The sequence below is a fragment of the Carica papaya genome, chromosome 2 (assembly GCF_054855325.1).
Source record: "Carica papaya isolate Zhongbai chromosome 2, ASM5485532v1, whole genome shotgun sequence".
Taxonomy (NCBI): Eukaryota; Viridiplantae; Streptophyta; class Magnoliopsida; order Brassicales; family Caricaceae; genus Carica; species Carica papaya.
In genome coordinates this window covers 35,682,592-35,699,785 of record NC_142310.1, presented here as the reverse complement: position 1 = coordinate 35,699,785, position 17,194 = coordinate 35,682,592, and the positions used below count along the sequence as shown (strand labels likewise).

General features: G+C 29.8%; 2 protein-coding genes and 1 non-coding gene across 4 annotated transcripts; 1 reads left to right on the top strand and 2 right to left on the bottom strand.

Annotated features, from left to right (window-relative positions):
- Nucleotides 1-179: 179 nt before the first annotated feature.
- Nucleotides 180-5,007, bottom strand: LOC110823349 (MLO-like protein 6). Of its 2 annotated transcripts, XM_022053717.2 has the most exons (15): nt 4,671-5,007; nt 4,489-4,546; nt 4,134-4,384; nt 3,393-3,509; nt 3,038-3,098; nt 2,854-2,942; nt 2,284-2,358; nt 2,096-2,190; nt 1,919-1,968; nt 1,750-1,790; nt 1,482-1,655; nt 1,296-1,331; nt 1,125-1,192; nt 945-1,005; nt 180-810 (listed from the first exon to the last, which is right to left on the bottom strand). In XM_022053717.2, exons 1-15 carry the CDS (start codon nt 4,791-4,793, stop codon nt 370-372), a joined length of 1,740 nt encoding a protein of 579 aa, XP_021909409.1. In that variant the 5' UTR covers nt 4,794-5,007; the 3' UTR covers nt 180-369. The 2 variants fall into 2 exon arrangements, with proteins under 2 accessions (XP_021909409.1, XP_088070573.1); XM_088214447.1 differs by lacking the exons at nt 180-810; nt 945-1,005 and having other exon boundaries at nt 1,121-1,192.
- Nucleotides 5,008-11,133: 6,126 nt separating this feature from the next.
- TRNAP-AGG (transfer RNA proline (anticodon AGG)) lies at nt 11,134-11,205 on the bottom strand. The gene has a single exon. It is a non-coding gene; the product is annotated as a tRNA-Pro (tRNA).
- Nucleotides 11,206-12,532: 1,327 nt separating this feature from the next.
- Nucleotides 12,533-16,760, top strand: MLO3 (Seven transmembrane MLO family protein). Its single transcript, XM_022053679.2, has 15 exons — nt 12,533-12,888; nt 13,143-13,200; nt 13,289-13,473; nt 13,589-13,705; nt 14,190-14,250; nt 14,457-14,545; nt 14,752-14,826; nt 15,001-15,089; nt 15,282-15,331; nt 15,460-15,500; nt 15,615-15,788; nt 15,898-15,933; nt 16,043-16,110; nt 16,235-16,295; nt 16,422-16,760. Exons 1-15 carry the CDS (start codon nt 12,745-12,747, stop codon nt 16,704-16,706), a joined length of 1,533 nt encoding a protein of 510 aa, XP_021909371.2. The 5' UTR covers nt 12,533-12,744; the 3' UTR covers nt 16,707-16,760.
- The last annotated feature ends 434 nt before the right edge of the window (nt 16,761-17,194 follow it).

Genomic DNA, 17,194 nt, shown 5'->3' with positions numbered 1-17,194 from the left:
AAATTGATGGTATATGTTTTTATTCCTCAAATAAAGAAATAATAGTATATATTATAATAGAGCATACATACATACATATATATATACTCATCTTTGCAAATAGTCTTCAAAATTCCAATAATTGAGCTACAACTATACATTGATAAAATTCTAACAAAATGCATCATAAAAGTATAAAATAATGAATAAGCATCCTCTCTCTCTGTGTGTATATATATATATATATATATGCATACATATCTTCTTTACCCAAGCTGCCCAAGAAAGAATGAATTTATAGATTTACAATCCGAATATATCTCATTGCCTTCCTAAGAAATTATTATGTTACCATAGAATTTTTGTAACTTTTGTACATACCAATTTTTCTCATCGACTCGCTTTTCGATCAAACGAAAAGTCTTTAAGACTAATCTCAATTTCGTGTTGCTCGTGATTAAAATCTTGAACTGAATTTCTCTCGTGGTCCCTGTAATCTTGATCGGGGAAATTGTTGTGGGGATGATGAGAGGAGGACGATCCTTCGCCTTGGTGATAGCGGCCATGGGACGGAGATGGAGATTGAGACTCGGTCTCTGAGAGATCGTTATTATCGAAATTTGACATTCTCGGAGTCGTTTGGAGGCTGTCCGGATTGTGTCTCAAGAGATGGATAGGAGAGGCGTAGTGCGAGGGCGTGTTTGGTCTGCTGGAAAAAGGGGTTACAGATCCTTTATTCTGCTTGACATGTTTCTTTGCGGTATGGTGCCAATTTCTCAAGGCTGCAGCTACTCTTTCATTGAATATTGTTGGCTTCATGTTTGATCCCATCTGATCATATCATTTAAATTCAATTAAGTTTAACCAAATGAAACAAAATTTTTATTTTAATTGTTACAATATTTTCTCATAAACTAATACACACACACACACACACATATATATATATATATGTTTAGAATTACCTGTGTGACAAGAGCATAGAGAGGGAGAGTAACATAGCTGCATAGAATTTGTATGAGAACCCTGAAAAAACCCACCAATTAATTTTTTAATTAGTGATAATATGACAAAATTATGACTAATTTAATAATTAGAAGTTTAATTACAATGCTAAAAGTTTCATTTTTTTTTTTTTTACTTACCCCATAGAAATTCTGATGACAATATCTTCCACATTTTCATGGAAACAAGACTTAATTCCGAATTCATACTGAAAATTAAGGACAAAAAAACCAACAGTATTAATTAATTCCCATTAAAAAATTCATATAACATATGGTGCAAGATATATATTTCTAGCTATTGTATCGTACCCAAGTCCATGCAAAGAAAGCAAGTTGAAATGCATTCTGCAACAAAAACCAAAGAACACAAAATAATTAAATACATTACCCAAATTTTGAGTTAAGAAATGAAAATTATACACACACACACACATATATATATATATATATATACACACACACATAAGTTGAAAGAAAATTAATTAAGTTAATTACCTGAAAGAGAACGAAATTAATGAGGAAAAGAATAAGTCTTGGTCGGTTAAACCAGAAAAGGTCATCGCCGGGCTGAACTACAGGGACACCCTTCACCACTTCTCCTCTTTCTTGAATTCTAAGTCCCATCTTTGTTATTATCACTTGCAGCTTGGTTCCCACTAGCAGGATTATCTGCAATTTAATTCACTAATTATTAGTTAATCATGTTTTAATTAATTTAATTATCAATTAATCTCAAAATGGGTATCTGAGAGATTTTGCTTACGATCAAAGGGATAAAGGGCAGCCATAGATACGAATACCAGCCTGTCCAAAGCAAAGAATTATAAGAAGAATCAGTCAAATAATTTAGGTTAATAAATGTTTAGAAATATTAAAGCACGTGTTTTAATCAATTATATACACACATTGATTAATGAAAGAAATTTACTCACCATGAGTGTTAAATAGCAAGAATAGCACGGCAAAGAACCATATGGGTGGACTGAAATTTGAGAAAATATAATATCAATTTTACTTTAATTCAATTATGTAAATTAATTTGTGAAATAATAATGTATTAATTACATAATTTATATAATTAATTAACAATTTAATACGTAAGCGCTTACCTAATCCCGACCACAACCTTGAAATCCTCTTCAAGGGATCTATTGATGTATTTTTGGAAATCAAATTTTGTGTGGCTCTGTGGTGCTAAATGTGCCTAAAAAAGTAAATAAATATTAATAATTGAAAATATTTAACCGGAAAATCATTTATGAACGTATATTTTTTTAATAAAAAAATAAAAAATTACCGTAATAAATCCATGTCTGAGGGTCAAATAGTCAACTTTCGGCACAGACCTAACAAATTGCCTGAAGAAACAAACCTGCAAAGATAAAAAGTGTGACAAAAATTGAAAATAATTTATTATTTAAAAATCATTTTCATTATATTTTTAATTATTAAGAGGAACCAGAAGGAAATGACAAAATGGTCAATGCGGACGAAAAGTCAAAACCGCCTGCTACTATTTAAAAAAGAAATAACGAACGGCCAGGATTCTCTATTGAGATCAAGAAAAGTCAAACTAAAGCAAAAGACGTTGTTAGTCAGTTTATTTATTCTTTTCAACCAACAATTTAATAAATTATTACCCAACTTTTGACTAATGATGGTGCAGGTTTTATCTACGGGGTACGTAATTTAGCCTATTTCTTAAAAGAAGTTGACATTTTCACCTCCAGATACTTTATATGTCGTCATATATTTATATATATATATATAGATGTTCAATTTCACATAACATACAATATACGTACACATGCATATCATATACACGCATATACATGTATACGGGAGGAGTTATAGGAGTTGGTCTTACAATCCATATGAACACAGGTGTTTTTGTCCAGAAGCTCAAGTGTCTTCTTCCAAATGATGTCTCTCTAGCAAACCTAAACCTTTCTGGATCTGTAAAACACATATATAGATATATCAATATATAGACACGCATATATGTGTGTGTGTGCGTGCGTACGTTATGACACGTTATAACTTTTATATACCGTGTGAGAACTGATACTCGACGGTTCTAGTTTCCTTCTCCCATGATTTCCAGCTTCTCATCTGAAATAATAAATATATATATATATATATATTACGTTAATAACAAAGAGTAGATGTACTTACACAAATGTGTATCTATATGTCGAATAATCGAATCCATTATGAGTTCATGACATGTCAAAAATAAAATACGTCCCGATGATATTTGGTTCAGACCAACAGGGTCCAGATCCGACCCAATTGACAACCTTACGACTGGAGAGAAAGCGCAGAGGAAAAATCATATTATATATATGTATGTATGTATGTATGTATGTATGTATGTATGTATGTATGTATGTATGTTAGACATACCTTAGCTCTGCCCAAAGCCATGGTGATAATACAGTAAAGGACATGGGAAACGGCCAAGACAAAAATGAAGATGTGGAGTTGGTGAATGCCTTCTTCGGATACAAATGGGACTTTGCCCTGCAAGTTAGTTAAACACCCCCATGATTAATCTTAACGAGGAAATGTATATACATATATGTGTAGCTATATACTGATAGGAGAAGTAGAGAGATCACATGCATGGATTAAAATGAATAATTAATCGAAAATGAATGAAAAAGAAAAATATTGTACTGTGACACATGACCCATCAAACAAAAGAAGCATATACGCATATACAAACACACACACATATATTTTATATATTTGCATGATCTTCATGTTTTCACACACAACCCGCGTTTATAAGACACATCCAGTCCCATGTGCACACCACTACACCAGCTTCCATGTGTATGGAAACATCCATACGCTACGTACTTCTTCTACATTATATGTGTATATCTTTTGTAACATATATATGTATATATATATATATATATAATACACAGAGAGAGAAGCACATATGCATTCCCTGATACCTTATATTAACTTGTCACATTATACTTGGTAGTCAACTTAAATTAACGATATATTTTTACACGGGAAACATGACTTATAAGTTGTAACATATCGGAATATATTATACATAGATATATTCGGACACATGCACCCATGTGTATATATATAAGGGAGTAATGAATCGACGATGAACACTCGTACCTTTTCGGCACATTTATCAGTAGAGGCAGCGGCCAAAACTCGCCGGAAACCTTCACCGGAATGAGTTACCGCAGAGAGGAGTCTCCGGCGATGCTCGAGGTCGGAGTCGTCGTCGACTTTCTCCGATTCCTCCTCTTGCTTCTTGTTGCAGGGATGCCACGTGGCTCCAATTGACTTCGGTATGCATATGTTCGATATGAGACCTTGCCCGACTGTGAGCAGCAGCGACACGAACCCCATTAACATAAGCTCTGCCAAACAGTACCCAAACAGAACCCAAAATTAATTAATATCCTCAACTAAATGAATTTATGAATCTTAATTATTGTAATTAATTATCTAATTGATTACTTACCTGATTTGATCTTTTCAAGTGATTCGTACAGAGCTCTCTTGCGTTTCTTCTTCAACCACTGCAGGAATTAAGAAAAAAAAATTTAAGTAAAATCCAGAAGAGATTTTCGATTTCAAGCAATTATAATTAAAAAAAATCTAATTTCAGGAACTGAAAGCTAATGAAATTAATTAATTTATTACCTTGCCGATGAGATGGAATATGTACTCGATACAAATAGAAATGAAAACCAGAACGAAACAAACAACAGCAACAGCCCAAGTAGGTGTCTCCTCCAAGGATCTTCCTCCGCTAGCTCCTGCCATTTTTATCTTCTTCAAGAACTTCTCTCCTTGATATTGATCCCTAGCTCAATTCGCCTTAATTCTGAGATCGACCAATCGGAAAAAATTTCTGTTTGGGTGGAGAGAACAGGTAGTAAGTGAAGAAATTACTGAGAAATCAAGCGGTGTTTAATTGTTTGCAGATTGTCTCTGTCGAGGTCTCTGTGAACTTTCTCAGTAAAGAAAAGTGTATAAATGAAGAGAGAGAGAGAGAGAGAGAGGAAGAGGAAGAAGGCAATGAGAGGATATCAGTGATACGGACATATGAAGGAATCAGGATTGGATATAAGCGGAAGGCTTTCGAATTTTTAAATTTTAAAATCATTATTATTATGAGTAATTATTAATTTATTATTTTTACAGATATTGGGTGAGGGAGGAGGCAGGTGAGGTTGGGGAAGAGAATATGAACTGGGCCAAGTTTATGACTTTGACTTTTTGAACGCGTATAAGAAGACTCATTGTTTATTGTCTGTCATTCTTCTAGCTAGAGCAATAATTTACCTCATAAAAATGTACCTATAAATATATATATATATATATACACACACCTATATATTATACAATATGATTATTGTAATATAATTATAAAAAAAAAGACTAATACCCCAAATAACACATCCACGTACTCAGGGATATGCATTGTGTCAATGATTTTTCTTTCGTATTTACTACACATATATATATATATGTATATTATACATATAAAAAAAAAACCATATTTACGTAGTTTCATTAGTTCCTGACTCGGTCTGCCCATAAACATTTTTTACCCACATACATATATATATATATATATATTAAATAACACAGATTTAAAAACCGCATGAGCGAATGAGCTAATTGACCGCCTCTTCTTGTTTTTGAAGTTTTCTCAATTAATTTCTAGTGGAAAGAAAATTAAAATTAGTTTAGTGGTTTTGTTAACAGACTGAGTTTCAATGAGTTGTAGAGGCGGCCATCTGATTATTACTAGTAAATTCATGGAACTTAGTTTTTAGCTACATACATGCATGCATACATACATACACACACACACACACACATATATATATATATATATGCTTTGAAAATCAAACGAAGAGTAAGTGAATTTGCGGGTATGTCAATGATTGATCTAGACGAGTTCTATATATATATATATACATGACGTGGGCATTTGCCATTAAATTCTAATTAATTATAAAATATTATTTCTAAGATTTTGAAAATTCTAGATACTAAAAAATATATGGGATTGATGCCAACTCTCTTTTTAATTGTAAGTCTTTAAATCTAATATTTTTTAATATTTTTTTACCAAATATAATCGTTAAAAAATTATAACTAATTTTAATACGGAATCAATATGATAAAATGCTTATTTTTCTGTCAACGATTCTTAATTTTTGATATATTTTATTATCTCGTAGATATTATTAAAGTTTCGGATAATCTTTACACTTTAAAATCTAAATCTATTTATAATTTAATTTTTTTATTGAACCCAAATATATATTTTTTCTTATATAGTTATGATTTTTTTTTACGATTCTAATTTTATATTATTTAAATAATCAAATGTCATGTATGTTTATATAGACGGTAGATACTAAAATTATATTTTATTTTATTTTTTACAAAAACCTAAATTTCATTTTTTTTTTCTACAATTAATTAAAAACAAGGCAAGGCAGCCCCTAATTTTGATTATTAATTAAGAAAATAGTAACGACTGTTTCACACGTGTGAATCAGGCGTCGTGCAACAAATGTGTGACGTCTGTTCAATTTTGGCACATTAACCAAATTATTCTTTAATTAATTCAAATTCGTTGAAACATTTAGAAAAATAATATAATCTTAATCAAATTATTTTTTTAATTAATTCAAGTTCGTTGAAATACTTGGGAAAAAAAACCAAATGATTACGACATTAAATTAACTTTTTAATTAAAATAATATTGGATTACCTGAAATTAATCTCGATTTCCATATAATTAAATGGAAACACACATTAATTAGACCTTTGACTTGGACACTAATTCTCCATATTTCTTTCTTGGGTATTTTTTTTTCTTAGCTAATTAGCTGTTGATTACATCCCTAATTGTTTTATTTGGTGAAGAATTGTGTAAATTACAATTTTATTAATGTGGGTTGCTTAATTCAATTTTCAATTGATTTATAAATTATTATATTTTGTTCCCTTCTAATGTGTTATTTTAATTTTTTAATAATATATTAATACCAAATATAAATTTATCTATTACTTAAAATACACAAAAATAAGAAATAATAAATTATCAATAGAAGAAAACATATATATATATATATATGGTCCCATTTGATTGGTAATTAATTGTCTTTTTCCAATAAAATAAAATTTGAAAAATTAGAAAACTAACATGTAATTCCAAATTGAAAAATGACAAATTAAAGGCTCTTATTATAATAATAATTACCACAATTATTATAATATAAACCCATTAAAAGTTAATACAAATTAATTATTATAATCCTATTAATAAGGTAAACATAATCTTACTTTTGGATTTGTCATTGTTGGAAACTTTTTTTCCAATTTCAATGCAAGAAATGTTAAGGCATTAATATTAACCAATGAAAAAGAGACACGTAATTACATATATGTTGTGAATTGAACAAAGTAAAACTGTGTTCGTTGAAATGGGTGAATTTCTCTTAACTGGTCATCGAGCCTTCATTGTCACTCGTATAGAATTTATTATAAAATTTTACAATACAAAATATAAATTAATTCATAGTTAAGTACAAATTATATACTATATAATTCAAAATATAAAAATAATTCTAATAATATACGTAATAATTATTTATTTAAAATATAAGAACGTGGAACATAAATATAGTATAAGTTTATAAATAAATGATTTGTTGGGTTTGAAAGAAAAAACAAAAAGAAAGAAAGTAACATAATTCAATTTGTTAGCTAGATAGGTTGAAGGATAATAAAATTCTAGAAACCATCAAATTCTAAATCGTACATATATAGTCATACGTAATGTTAAAATTTCGTACTCGATATTCACATGGATACAAATAAATTATTTTTATATGTATATATGTGTAACACCTGGGTTCAAAAATTCAGTCTGAAATGATTTTTTTAATTTATAAAAAATATATATATAAATAATTAAATTTTTTAGAAAAAATAAATTACGAACGAAATTGAAAATAATTTTAAGAAAAATATGTAAAAGTATGAATAAATAGGGTGTTTTTTTAAAAAAAAAAAATTGAAAATATGGGGTAAAATTGCAAAAAAAAAAAAGACTATGTGGGACGATCCGGTCAACAGTCACGACGAGTTAGAACACGCCGCGTGGCGAACACACTGATATCAACTCCACACGGGCGATCCGACGGTCCAGATCGCGTCCTGCACGCACGAACGACCTAAATGCATTCCTTCTTTAGATGCGATCGGACGAATGAGATTGATCGCGATGAACGACCCAGATTCGCCCACATAATTGACTTAAATAGGCAACGATCGGATGACTCTTCTCGCTCCACGTCGACACGGACGAACGACCAGGATCAGAGAGAAGATGGATATTTAAACATCTCTTTAGTCGGCTCTGAAACGATAGTTGACACCCAGTTGGAGAAGAAAAAGAAGGAGGCGGCCGAATGGATGCTACCACCGCTGCATCGGAGCCACTGTCAATCGTCGAGAGAGGTAAAAAATGTTTATTCCCACTCGGAATTCAATTCCGAGTCTCTCTATGCCTATATCGGAGCCAAATGGTCAACGGGTGAGTCAAAAACTGTGGGTAAAGCTTGGTAGAGCTGCTGCGACCAAAACTCAAAATCCTCTATGATTACCTCCCTCTCGTTTTTCGTTTTATGTGATTTTTTGACTATCGTATTCTTTGTCTGACTACCGTATTCTTTGTCATTTTCTGGTACAAGTTAGTCAAAGGGGAACTTCAACCACGAAGGAGACCGCCGCACCCGTAGACCTTCCACCGGTAGGATTTCAATATTTTGTCTTTTCCGGCCAATCGAGGCCTCTTAACTAGGTTTTTTACAGGTTTGTGAGCAAAACCAGCTAAAACTGGACCAAACTGACTAGTCCAAGACAAATTGCCCCACCGGCAGCGGAGCCAACGCTACTATGCTGGAACCCTAAAATTGGCCGAAAATATTTTAAAATATCTATTTTGGCCTTTTATGATATTTTTATATGCGTGACATATATTTTAATTTTCGCAAAAAAGAATCCAATAAACCTGAGGACCGCCAGGAGCCTTAATGAAAAGTATTTTATTTCAAACACTGATCCAGGGTAATAATCTCTCATCATTTTTTCTGTTACGATAAATTAAAACTTAATAATTAATAAAGTTGTGTTTTGTGAAAATTATAAAACTTTAAAATTAATTATTGGTTACTAATAGAGACAGAACCGATTAATACATATTTGTCATAGTTTACTGCTTATTTTTTTATATACTGTCTGAACTGCTTACTATTATATTGTGTGCGTTAAATTGTTAGTTTTAATTGATTTCTCTATTATTTGGTTTACCTAACTACATAGCTTCATTTGTGGTTCGTTTTGCAATAAGTGTCTCGATTATGTTAGCTTAATTTATATACTATCTCTTTGCATATCTTATTATTGATTGTAAATATGAGATATTGATACGTAATTATGAATTGATTTATAATGTGAATCTATGTATGAGAAGTTTATGGGGTATTCTGAAAAATTGTGGACGAACCCAGTACATAAAAAAAAAAACCCTATTGTGAACATTACCTCAGTAGAATGAGCCTGAAAAGTCCTATACCATAAGGGTTTGGGAGATATGGTTCATACTCATACCGGACAAAATATTGAAGTGATGGTATGTTTGACGTCAATTACTGGACGGAGTATAGGGATGACTGGTTAATTAACAAATTTAGATATTAGGGTCATGCATAAGGAGACATCCCTATAGATCCCTAGAGGTACCGGTAAGCAGGTGAAAAAGTAAATTGTTAATCTTGTTGACTTGGAGATTAAATTATAATGTTATATGAGTTATTATTTTTATATGTCGATTTTTGGGAACTTATAACTGTAAGTACAAAATAACCAGTTTTATTTTAAATGAATTTACTTAAATCAATAGCTTCATTAGTTACTTTATAATTTTTATCAAATTTTGATTTTTTATATCAGCGATTAATGTGATATTCTTACTGATATAGTATAGTTCATTTATTTTTTTAATCATTTCATTTCAAGAAAACTGAGATCCAAATTTTAAACAGCAGTAGGGTTGCGAGTAAATGTTACCTCTCATACCTCATCAAAGTTGTCAGTGGAGGTTAACCCATATGATTTTAATTTCATTTTTGTTTATGTTATTTTAACTTTTTTAAAATGAGCATTATAGTAATCTTATCGGACACTTTAATTTACTGTGTAAGGAACGTAAAACTCTAGATAATAAAATTTTAGAAACCATCAAATAATTTCTCCATTATAAATACACATACACACGCACACACATATATTAGGTACAAACAAACACATATTAATATAAGGTTAATGAATGTATCTTTTCGAAAATTTCATACGCTAAACTTCACTATGCGCATGCTATATTTTGAAGTATTTTTTTATAATAATAAAATTTTAATTATAGTGTAACGTAAAAAAAATAATTTAATTTTAAATATCACGTAACATCTTATATCAGTAGACTTACAACTTGAAAATAAGCTGAGCACATAAGTATGTTTTAATTATATAAAATTTTACGTCAAATGTCACAAAACATTTTATATAAAATTTTGCATATTAAATATTACGGAAAAATTCAACTAACTCGAAGGTTTAATTCGTTAAATTAATTAATTCGATGTTCTAAAATAAATTTAATTTTCCAAAAAAGGAACACCTTTTCCTTATCATTTCAATTTTCAGTAACCAGCTGGCAATTTATTCCCAATAAATTTTAATTGTGTACATACACTTTTTGGCCATCACATGACTTTGTACTGTACAGGGCATGAATGAATGAAAACAAAATTAATTTGCAGCATTTAATTCGAAAATGATTTTCAGTGACGCCGGTCTTCAAATAAAGAAAAATGTGTACAAAAATTTCTTACGTACACTAATAATAATACAATATTTTAAAAATATATTATAATGTAATTTATTTGATAGTATGTAAATATGTATTAATTATTTTCAAATTTTATGGTATATTAATATTGTTACTTTGATTTTATTTATGTACTCAAAAAACTTCTTGGTACACCATTAAAACCCAAAAAATTGCCCTTGGAAGATAGGGGCATTCCGAGAATTGAACTCGGGACCTCTCGCACCCTAAGCGAGAATCATACCACTAGACCAAATGCCCTGCTGTGCTGTGACACAAACGAGCCCAAATTATGTCGGGCTCGCGGACTGATGGATAGACTAGGTCAGCAATAGCTAGAACAGTTTTGACTTTGTCCGGCCCCGACCCGAGCTCAGCCCGAGTCTAAATTCATGCCGAAGACTAAGCCCATAAAAATTTTAAAAATAAATTTATGAATAAAATAATTAATTATTTCAAAAAATAAAAAATATTAAACATGATTATAATAAGTAATTAAATTGACCCACGGGCTACCCCGACCCAGTTCTATTAGGCCCGGAAAGCCCAGTTCTAACCCAATCTTATGGGTTAATGGGCTAGGCCGGACGATTATAACTATCATAATACACATATATATATATTATTATAACATAATATAATTAATATAATAATTATTCTTATCTCAGTTTAAGGAATCCATAAATATACGTACTTTATAAAAAAAATAATTAATTTTATTTAACGAAGTAATCTATATATAATCTTTATGTTTCATTCGATACAAAAAAATTTAAAAATTCAAAATTCGCTTTGCAAATACATAATATAAAAAGAAGGATATACCTTCCCTAGATTCATAATCGGATATCCCCGCATGAATCAGCCACGAACGTTGACTTTTGAAATTTTATAATTTAAAAAATTAAAAATTAAAATTTGTTTTAAAAAATAATTTATAAATTTTTTGATAAAAACTAAAATTTAAATGTTATAAATTTTGAGTTCAAGCAATTAAAAACTACCGCATTTTATTTTTTTTTAAATTTTAAATTTATCAAAATTTTAATTATTGCTAAAAGTATTTTATATTTATCAATTTAATTAAAAAAAAAAAATACATTCGCAAAGTTGCTACGAAATTAGGTCTTACTCTTAGATCGTAGATTAAGTCAACCGTATGATCTGACATTGGAAGTCAACCATCATCGAGTCAAAACTTTCTTTCCGTATATGACACTTGCAAGAATATTACCCATTTACTATATATATATATTAGGGTTTTATTTGAGGAGTAAAATTAACTTAGTGTTGTGTAAAAAATATATATTTTTTTCAACGTTTGGTGACTCCTAATTTTTATGACGTCATCGTAAATAACACTGGATAAGAACTTAACCAATTAATTTTGCACCAGCCAAAATACAATTCATTAATTTCTACGTGACAGAAACCTAACAGTTAGTACAGAATTAATTATATACAGGCCCTTTATTTTAACTTTTCCGACATATATACATATTATCTTCAACTTATAATTAATATAGCCTACAAAAAATAATTTTATTTTTAAAAAAAATAAGTAAAAAGTCCAATTAGCATTCAATTCCCGGCTTATTATTTTCTCGAGAAACAAACAACGTTGAACATTTCTTTGTTATTCTTCTTCTTCTTCTATTTTTCTGAATTTAAATAGTAAACCCTCAATTATTTAGAAACAAATAATGACCCACGACAGATTTCTTCTCTCTCTCTTTTTTTTTTTCTGGTCTTATTTCTTTCAAACGGCTGTGATCAAATTATCTTGGAGGTCCAACGACCATGGCAGATGGAGAAGAAGGAGAAACGGTGTCGTTTAGTACTCGCAGTCTTCAAGAGACCCCTACTTGGGCTTTGGCTACAGTTTGCTTTCTCTTCATTACTATTTCTCTTTTTATAGAGCACTTGATCCATCTCCTCTCCAGTGTAAGTTATCATATTAATTCTATACTTTTAATTCTATTCCTCACTTTCTAACTTCCGGGTCAAAAGATGACATGGCTTGATTCAGCTCGAACAAGACTCTTAGAATATGAAACATGAAACTAAGAGATCAAAATCCTTACAGTGTCTAATTGTGATAATCACGATATTAATATAGGTGTTCTAATCTAATTATTTTATTAATTAAGTATTGTTTATGAGGATGGTTTTGATGCCTAATTAAGCTCTTAATGCAGTGGCTTAGGAAACGTAGGAAAGCAGCCTTGTTTGAAGCTGTGGAGAAGCTTAAATCAGGTAGGGATTTGTTTACCGTTTAAAACTTAATTAAGTAAACACTAAATGTTATTAAGAAACTAATTGTGATCTGTGGCTGGATTTGCAGTGTTAATGGTACTGGGTTTTATGTCTCTGACTCTAACACTAACTCAAAGACGCATTTCGAAAATCTGCGTACCCACCAAATTTGCAAACTCAATGCTTCCTTGTCGCGAAGGTGGTATAAACACCAAAGAAAGAACTTTGGAATCTGACGAGTCCATTCAATCCCCTGATTATTGTCAAACCAAGGTTAATTAATTATGATCATTCTTGATTACGTCTCTATATACGTATATGCATATACATATATACTTCTATATATGATTAGCAATTAAATGCTTGTAATTCTTTTCTCGTGTTACAGGGAATGGCATCTTTTATGTCACAACAAGGGCTCAATCAATTAAGCATCTTCATTTTTGTGCTAGCAGTTATGCAGGTTGTTTACAGTGTGGCTACAATGGCCTTGGGAAGAGCCAAGGTATTTATAAACAATAATCATCCATATACATACATATCTATATATATATATACATATGTACACACACACAGAATATATATAAACATAACCCACATGCCATGATGAATTATCTCACCTTTTTTTTCTAGATTTCATGTTTTGTATGCGACCTTTATGAAGTTAATATTGTGTATAAAATACATACATTTTTATTAAAAATGATTAAAAAATTATACGATAGAATTTAAATATAGGGTCTTGTAAGGTATAGATAGTGTCTTTTTATGTTCTTATATAAATATTATGCATGCTATTGTTGACTTTCTTAATGTGGAGAGATATAAAGATATAAAATGCTATACTATAAGGTCTTCTACTTACTTATATTTTATATATATATATATATATATATATATAATTATTACTTCATATATATATATATTCTGCTTTTTGTATTATTTTTGTTTTTTCTTATTCTAATTTTTTTCTCACCGTATTTTGATAGATGAAGAAATGGAAAGCCTGGGAAAAAGAAACTCAAACAGTGGAATATCAAGCTGCAAATGGTTAGAATATACTAATGTTTTCATTTTATATATATGGAAATTAAATTATATATATATATATATAATATACTCATTAATATGTTTTATATATATATATATATATATTTAATTCCAAAATTTTGATTTTTTTTTTTTCAAATTTTCAATTATACTTATAATTATTAATATTATTATTATTGTTTTTTTTTTTTGCCAACTTTAATTAGATCCCGACAGATTTAGATTCACCAGACAAACAACATTTGGCCGCCGGCACATGAATTCTTGTATGCAAACATCTCTTCTTTTATGGGTTGTAAGTTTCTCTCTTAATTCCTTTTCCTCTTAACAATTTTTCTTTACATTTTCTCAAAAAATTTCGATTGAAGACATATTATAATATACACACATATATATATACACACACACACATATACATATACATAAGATGTTCGTGTTCGTGTTTGTGCATGTGCACGTGCATGGGAACACGTATTTGTTTACAAATCTAAACACTCGCAGAAATGTTTCTTCCGTCAATTCCTGCATTCAGTGGCGAAAGTTGATTACTTCACTTTGCGCCATGGATTCATATCGGTTGGTATTTTTTTCTTATTATAAAGTAAATATTTATTTTTTATATATAATTTATGCGTGGTTTAAACAAATAAAAAAAATAATAATTAAAAATATAAAGAACGAAAACTATTAAATAATAATTTATTATTTCGAAATTAATTATATATATGTATATATTTATTAATTATGCAGGCTCATTTATCAACCAACAATACATTCAACTTCCAAAAATACATACAACGATCATTGGAAGATGATTTCAAAGCTGTAGTTGGCATAGGGTAATTTTTATTTTTATTTTTATTTTGATAATAATCAAAATAATAATTTGATTTTCTAATTATATTTAATTTATTACAAAAATCAATAATTATATATATATATATATATTGTAAGTTTAACCATTTATACTAACTTGATTAATTAATTTTCATTAAAATTATAATTTGATTAGTGTTGCATTTTTTGGGCAGCCCTGTGATGTGGTTAATCGTAGTCATCTTCTTGCTCGTCGATGTTCATGGTGAGTTGAGTAGTGCATATATTATATTTGCGGGATAGATATACATATATATATATATGTAATATTTTCAACCCAATTAATTATATTAAAATAAATAAGAAATCTGATATATGTTATGTATTATAAAGGTTGGCACGTGTATCTATGGGTGTCATTCCTCCCATTAATTGTAAGTATCAACTTAAATTCTTCTAATTAGAGCTCTGCTTTTTTAAAAAAAATAATTATTGTTTGATTAATTTAATTAATTAATTACCATAAACTAATTATTTTGTGATTAAAGATCGCCCTAGTTGTGGGAACCAAACTAGAAGTCATCGTAGCTAAGATGGCTCTGCGAATCAAAAACCAGAGCGACGTTATCAAAGGAACTCCTTTAGTTCAACCAAACGATAATCTCTTCTGGTTTAATCACCCCGATTACGTATTAATCCTCCTGCATTACACCTTGTTTATGGTAATCACTTAATTAATTAACCAGTTAATCTCTTATTACTAGTTACTTCCTCATTAATTATTATTTAATTAATCTAAATATATAAAATTTTTAATTAATTTCTTTTCAGAATTCATTTGAGCTTGCTTTCTTCATCTGGGTCACGGTGAGTAAAATATATACACATATATATATAGATGTATGTACGTATGTATTTATCATTCTGAAAAATAAAATATTCATCATTTTTTTATGATGTTGTGATTCTTCTTCAGCTACAATTTGGGATAAACTCTTGCTATCACGAACACGTAGGAATCATCATCGTCAGGGTGGTGTTAGCGTAAGCATTAATTTAATCATTAAATAAATATAAAACGTATTTAAATTAATATAATTACCAGTAATACGATATTAGTAATTATTAATTTAATAATTAAAATTTTCAATGCAAATAATCTCTCTAGGGTGACAGTGCAAGTCATTTGCAGCTACATAACTCTTCCCCTCTATGCTCTTGTGACCCAGGTAATTAAATTACCATACAATTACATATACATATATATATATATACATACATGCATATATTATTTGATTTTGTGCTTAATTAATTAATTAGTAATAAATTGGGCACGTGATTTAATTTATTTACAGATGGGATCGAGCTTTAAAAAGGCAGTTTTAGAAGAAGAAACAGCGAATGCAATAAAACAATGGCATGCTGGTGTGAGAGAGAAGATGCGGAAGAAAAAAGGAATTGTTAATTATAATAATAATAATAATAATAATAATAATAATATTAGTAATAATAATAATTTTACTGTTGGTGGAGGTAATGATCCTGTGGATTTATCTTCTCATCATCACTGTACACCTGCAGTGATCAACGATCCTCCTGACTCCTCCTCCCGGGAGCAAATACAATTGTCCGTAGGATAATAAAATTTCCACGATCATACTCGTAAATATATTATTTATGTCTGCCTTTTTATATATGTATATATATATATATATGTATAGTTAAAGGTTTTCTTATGGATGAAACTTAACATAATCAAGGTTATAGATCCTAATGGGGTCGGGTCGGGCCACTTAATGCCATCTGGGTCGAATCTGACTAAGCTGCTTGATCTTAGCTTGTGTTGAGTTGGGTTGGACGATTCTAATCGGGTTGGGTTTTTCCGGGTCACGAAAAATTTGATTAAGCAATTTTATAGGCCTAATAACGCACGTTGAATTGGGTCAGGCTTTTTTAGCTTGGGCTTAAACTACACAAACAGGCTAGGCCCATTTTGGCATGCCGCATGGGCTGGGCCTAACCCATAACCCATGTTAAATTGGGTCAGACCTAATTATTTTTATTTAAAAAAAAAAGCAATTTTTATATTTTAACATAATTTTAATATATTTTTGGAAATATTTTTAAT

What these genes read in the sequence shown, in the direction of transcription:
- LOC110823349 (XM_022053717.2), bottom strand. Translation starts at nt 4,793, where the DNA reads ATGGCAGGAGCTAGCGGAGGAAGATCCTTGGAGGAGACACCTACTTGG. An exon ending in CTGATAAATGTGCCGAAAAG is followed by an intron (nt 3,510 to 4,133) that starts GTACGAGTGTTC and finishes ACTAACTTGCAG; the next exon opens with GGCAAAGTCCCATTTGTATC. An exon ending in CACCTGTGTTCATATGGATT is followed by an intron (nt 2,359 to 2,853) that starts GTAAGACCAACT and finishes TTATCTTTGCAG; the next exon opens with GTTTGTTTCTTCAGGCAATT.
- MLO3 (XM_022053679.2), top strand. Translation starts at nt 12,745, where the DNA reads ATGGCAGATGGAGAAGAAGGAGAAACGGTGTCGTTTAGTACTCGCAGT. An exon ending in AAAGCTGTAGTTGGCATAGG is followed by an intron (nt 15,090 to 15,281) that starts GTAATTTTTATT and finishes TTTTTTGGGCAG; the next exon opens with CCCTGTGATGTGGTTAATCG. An exon ending in CTTTCTTCATCTGGGTCACG is followed by an intron (nt 15,934 to 16,042) that starts GTGAGTAAAATA and finishes ATTCTTCTTCAG; the next exon opens with CTACAATTTGGGATAAACTC.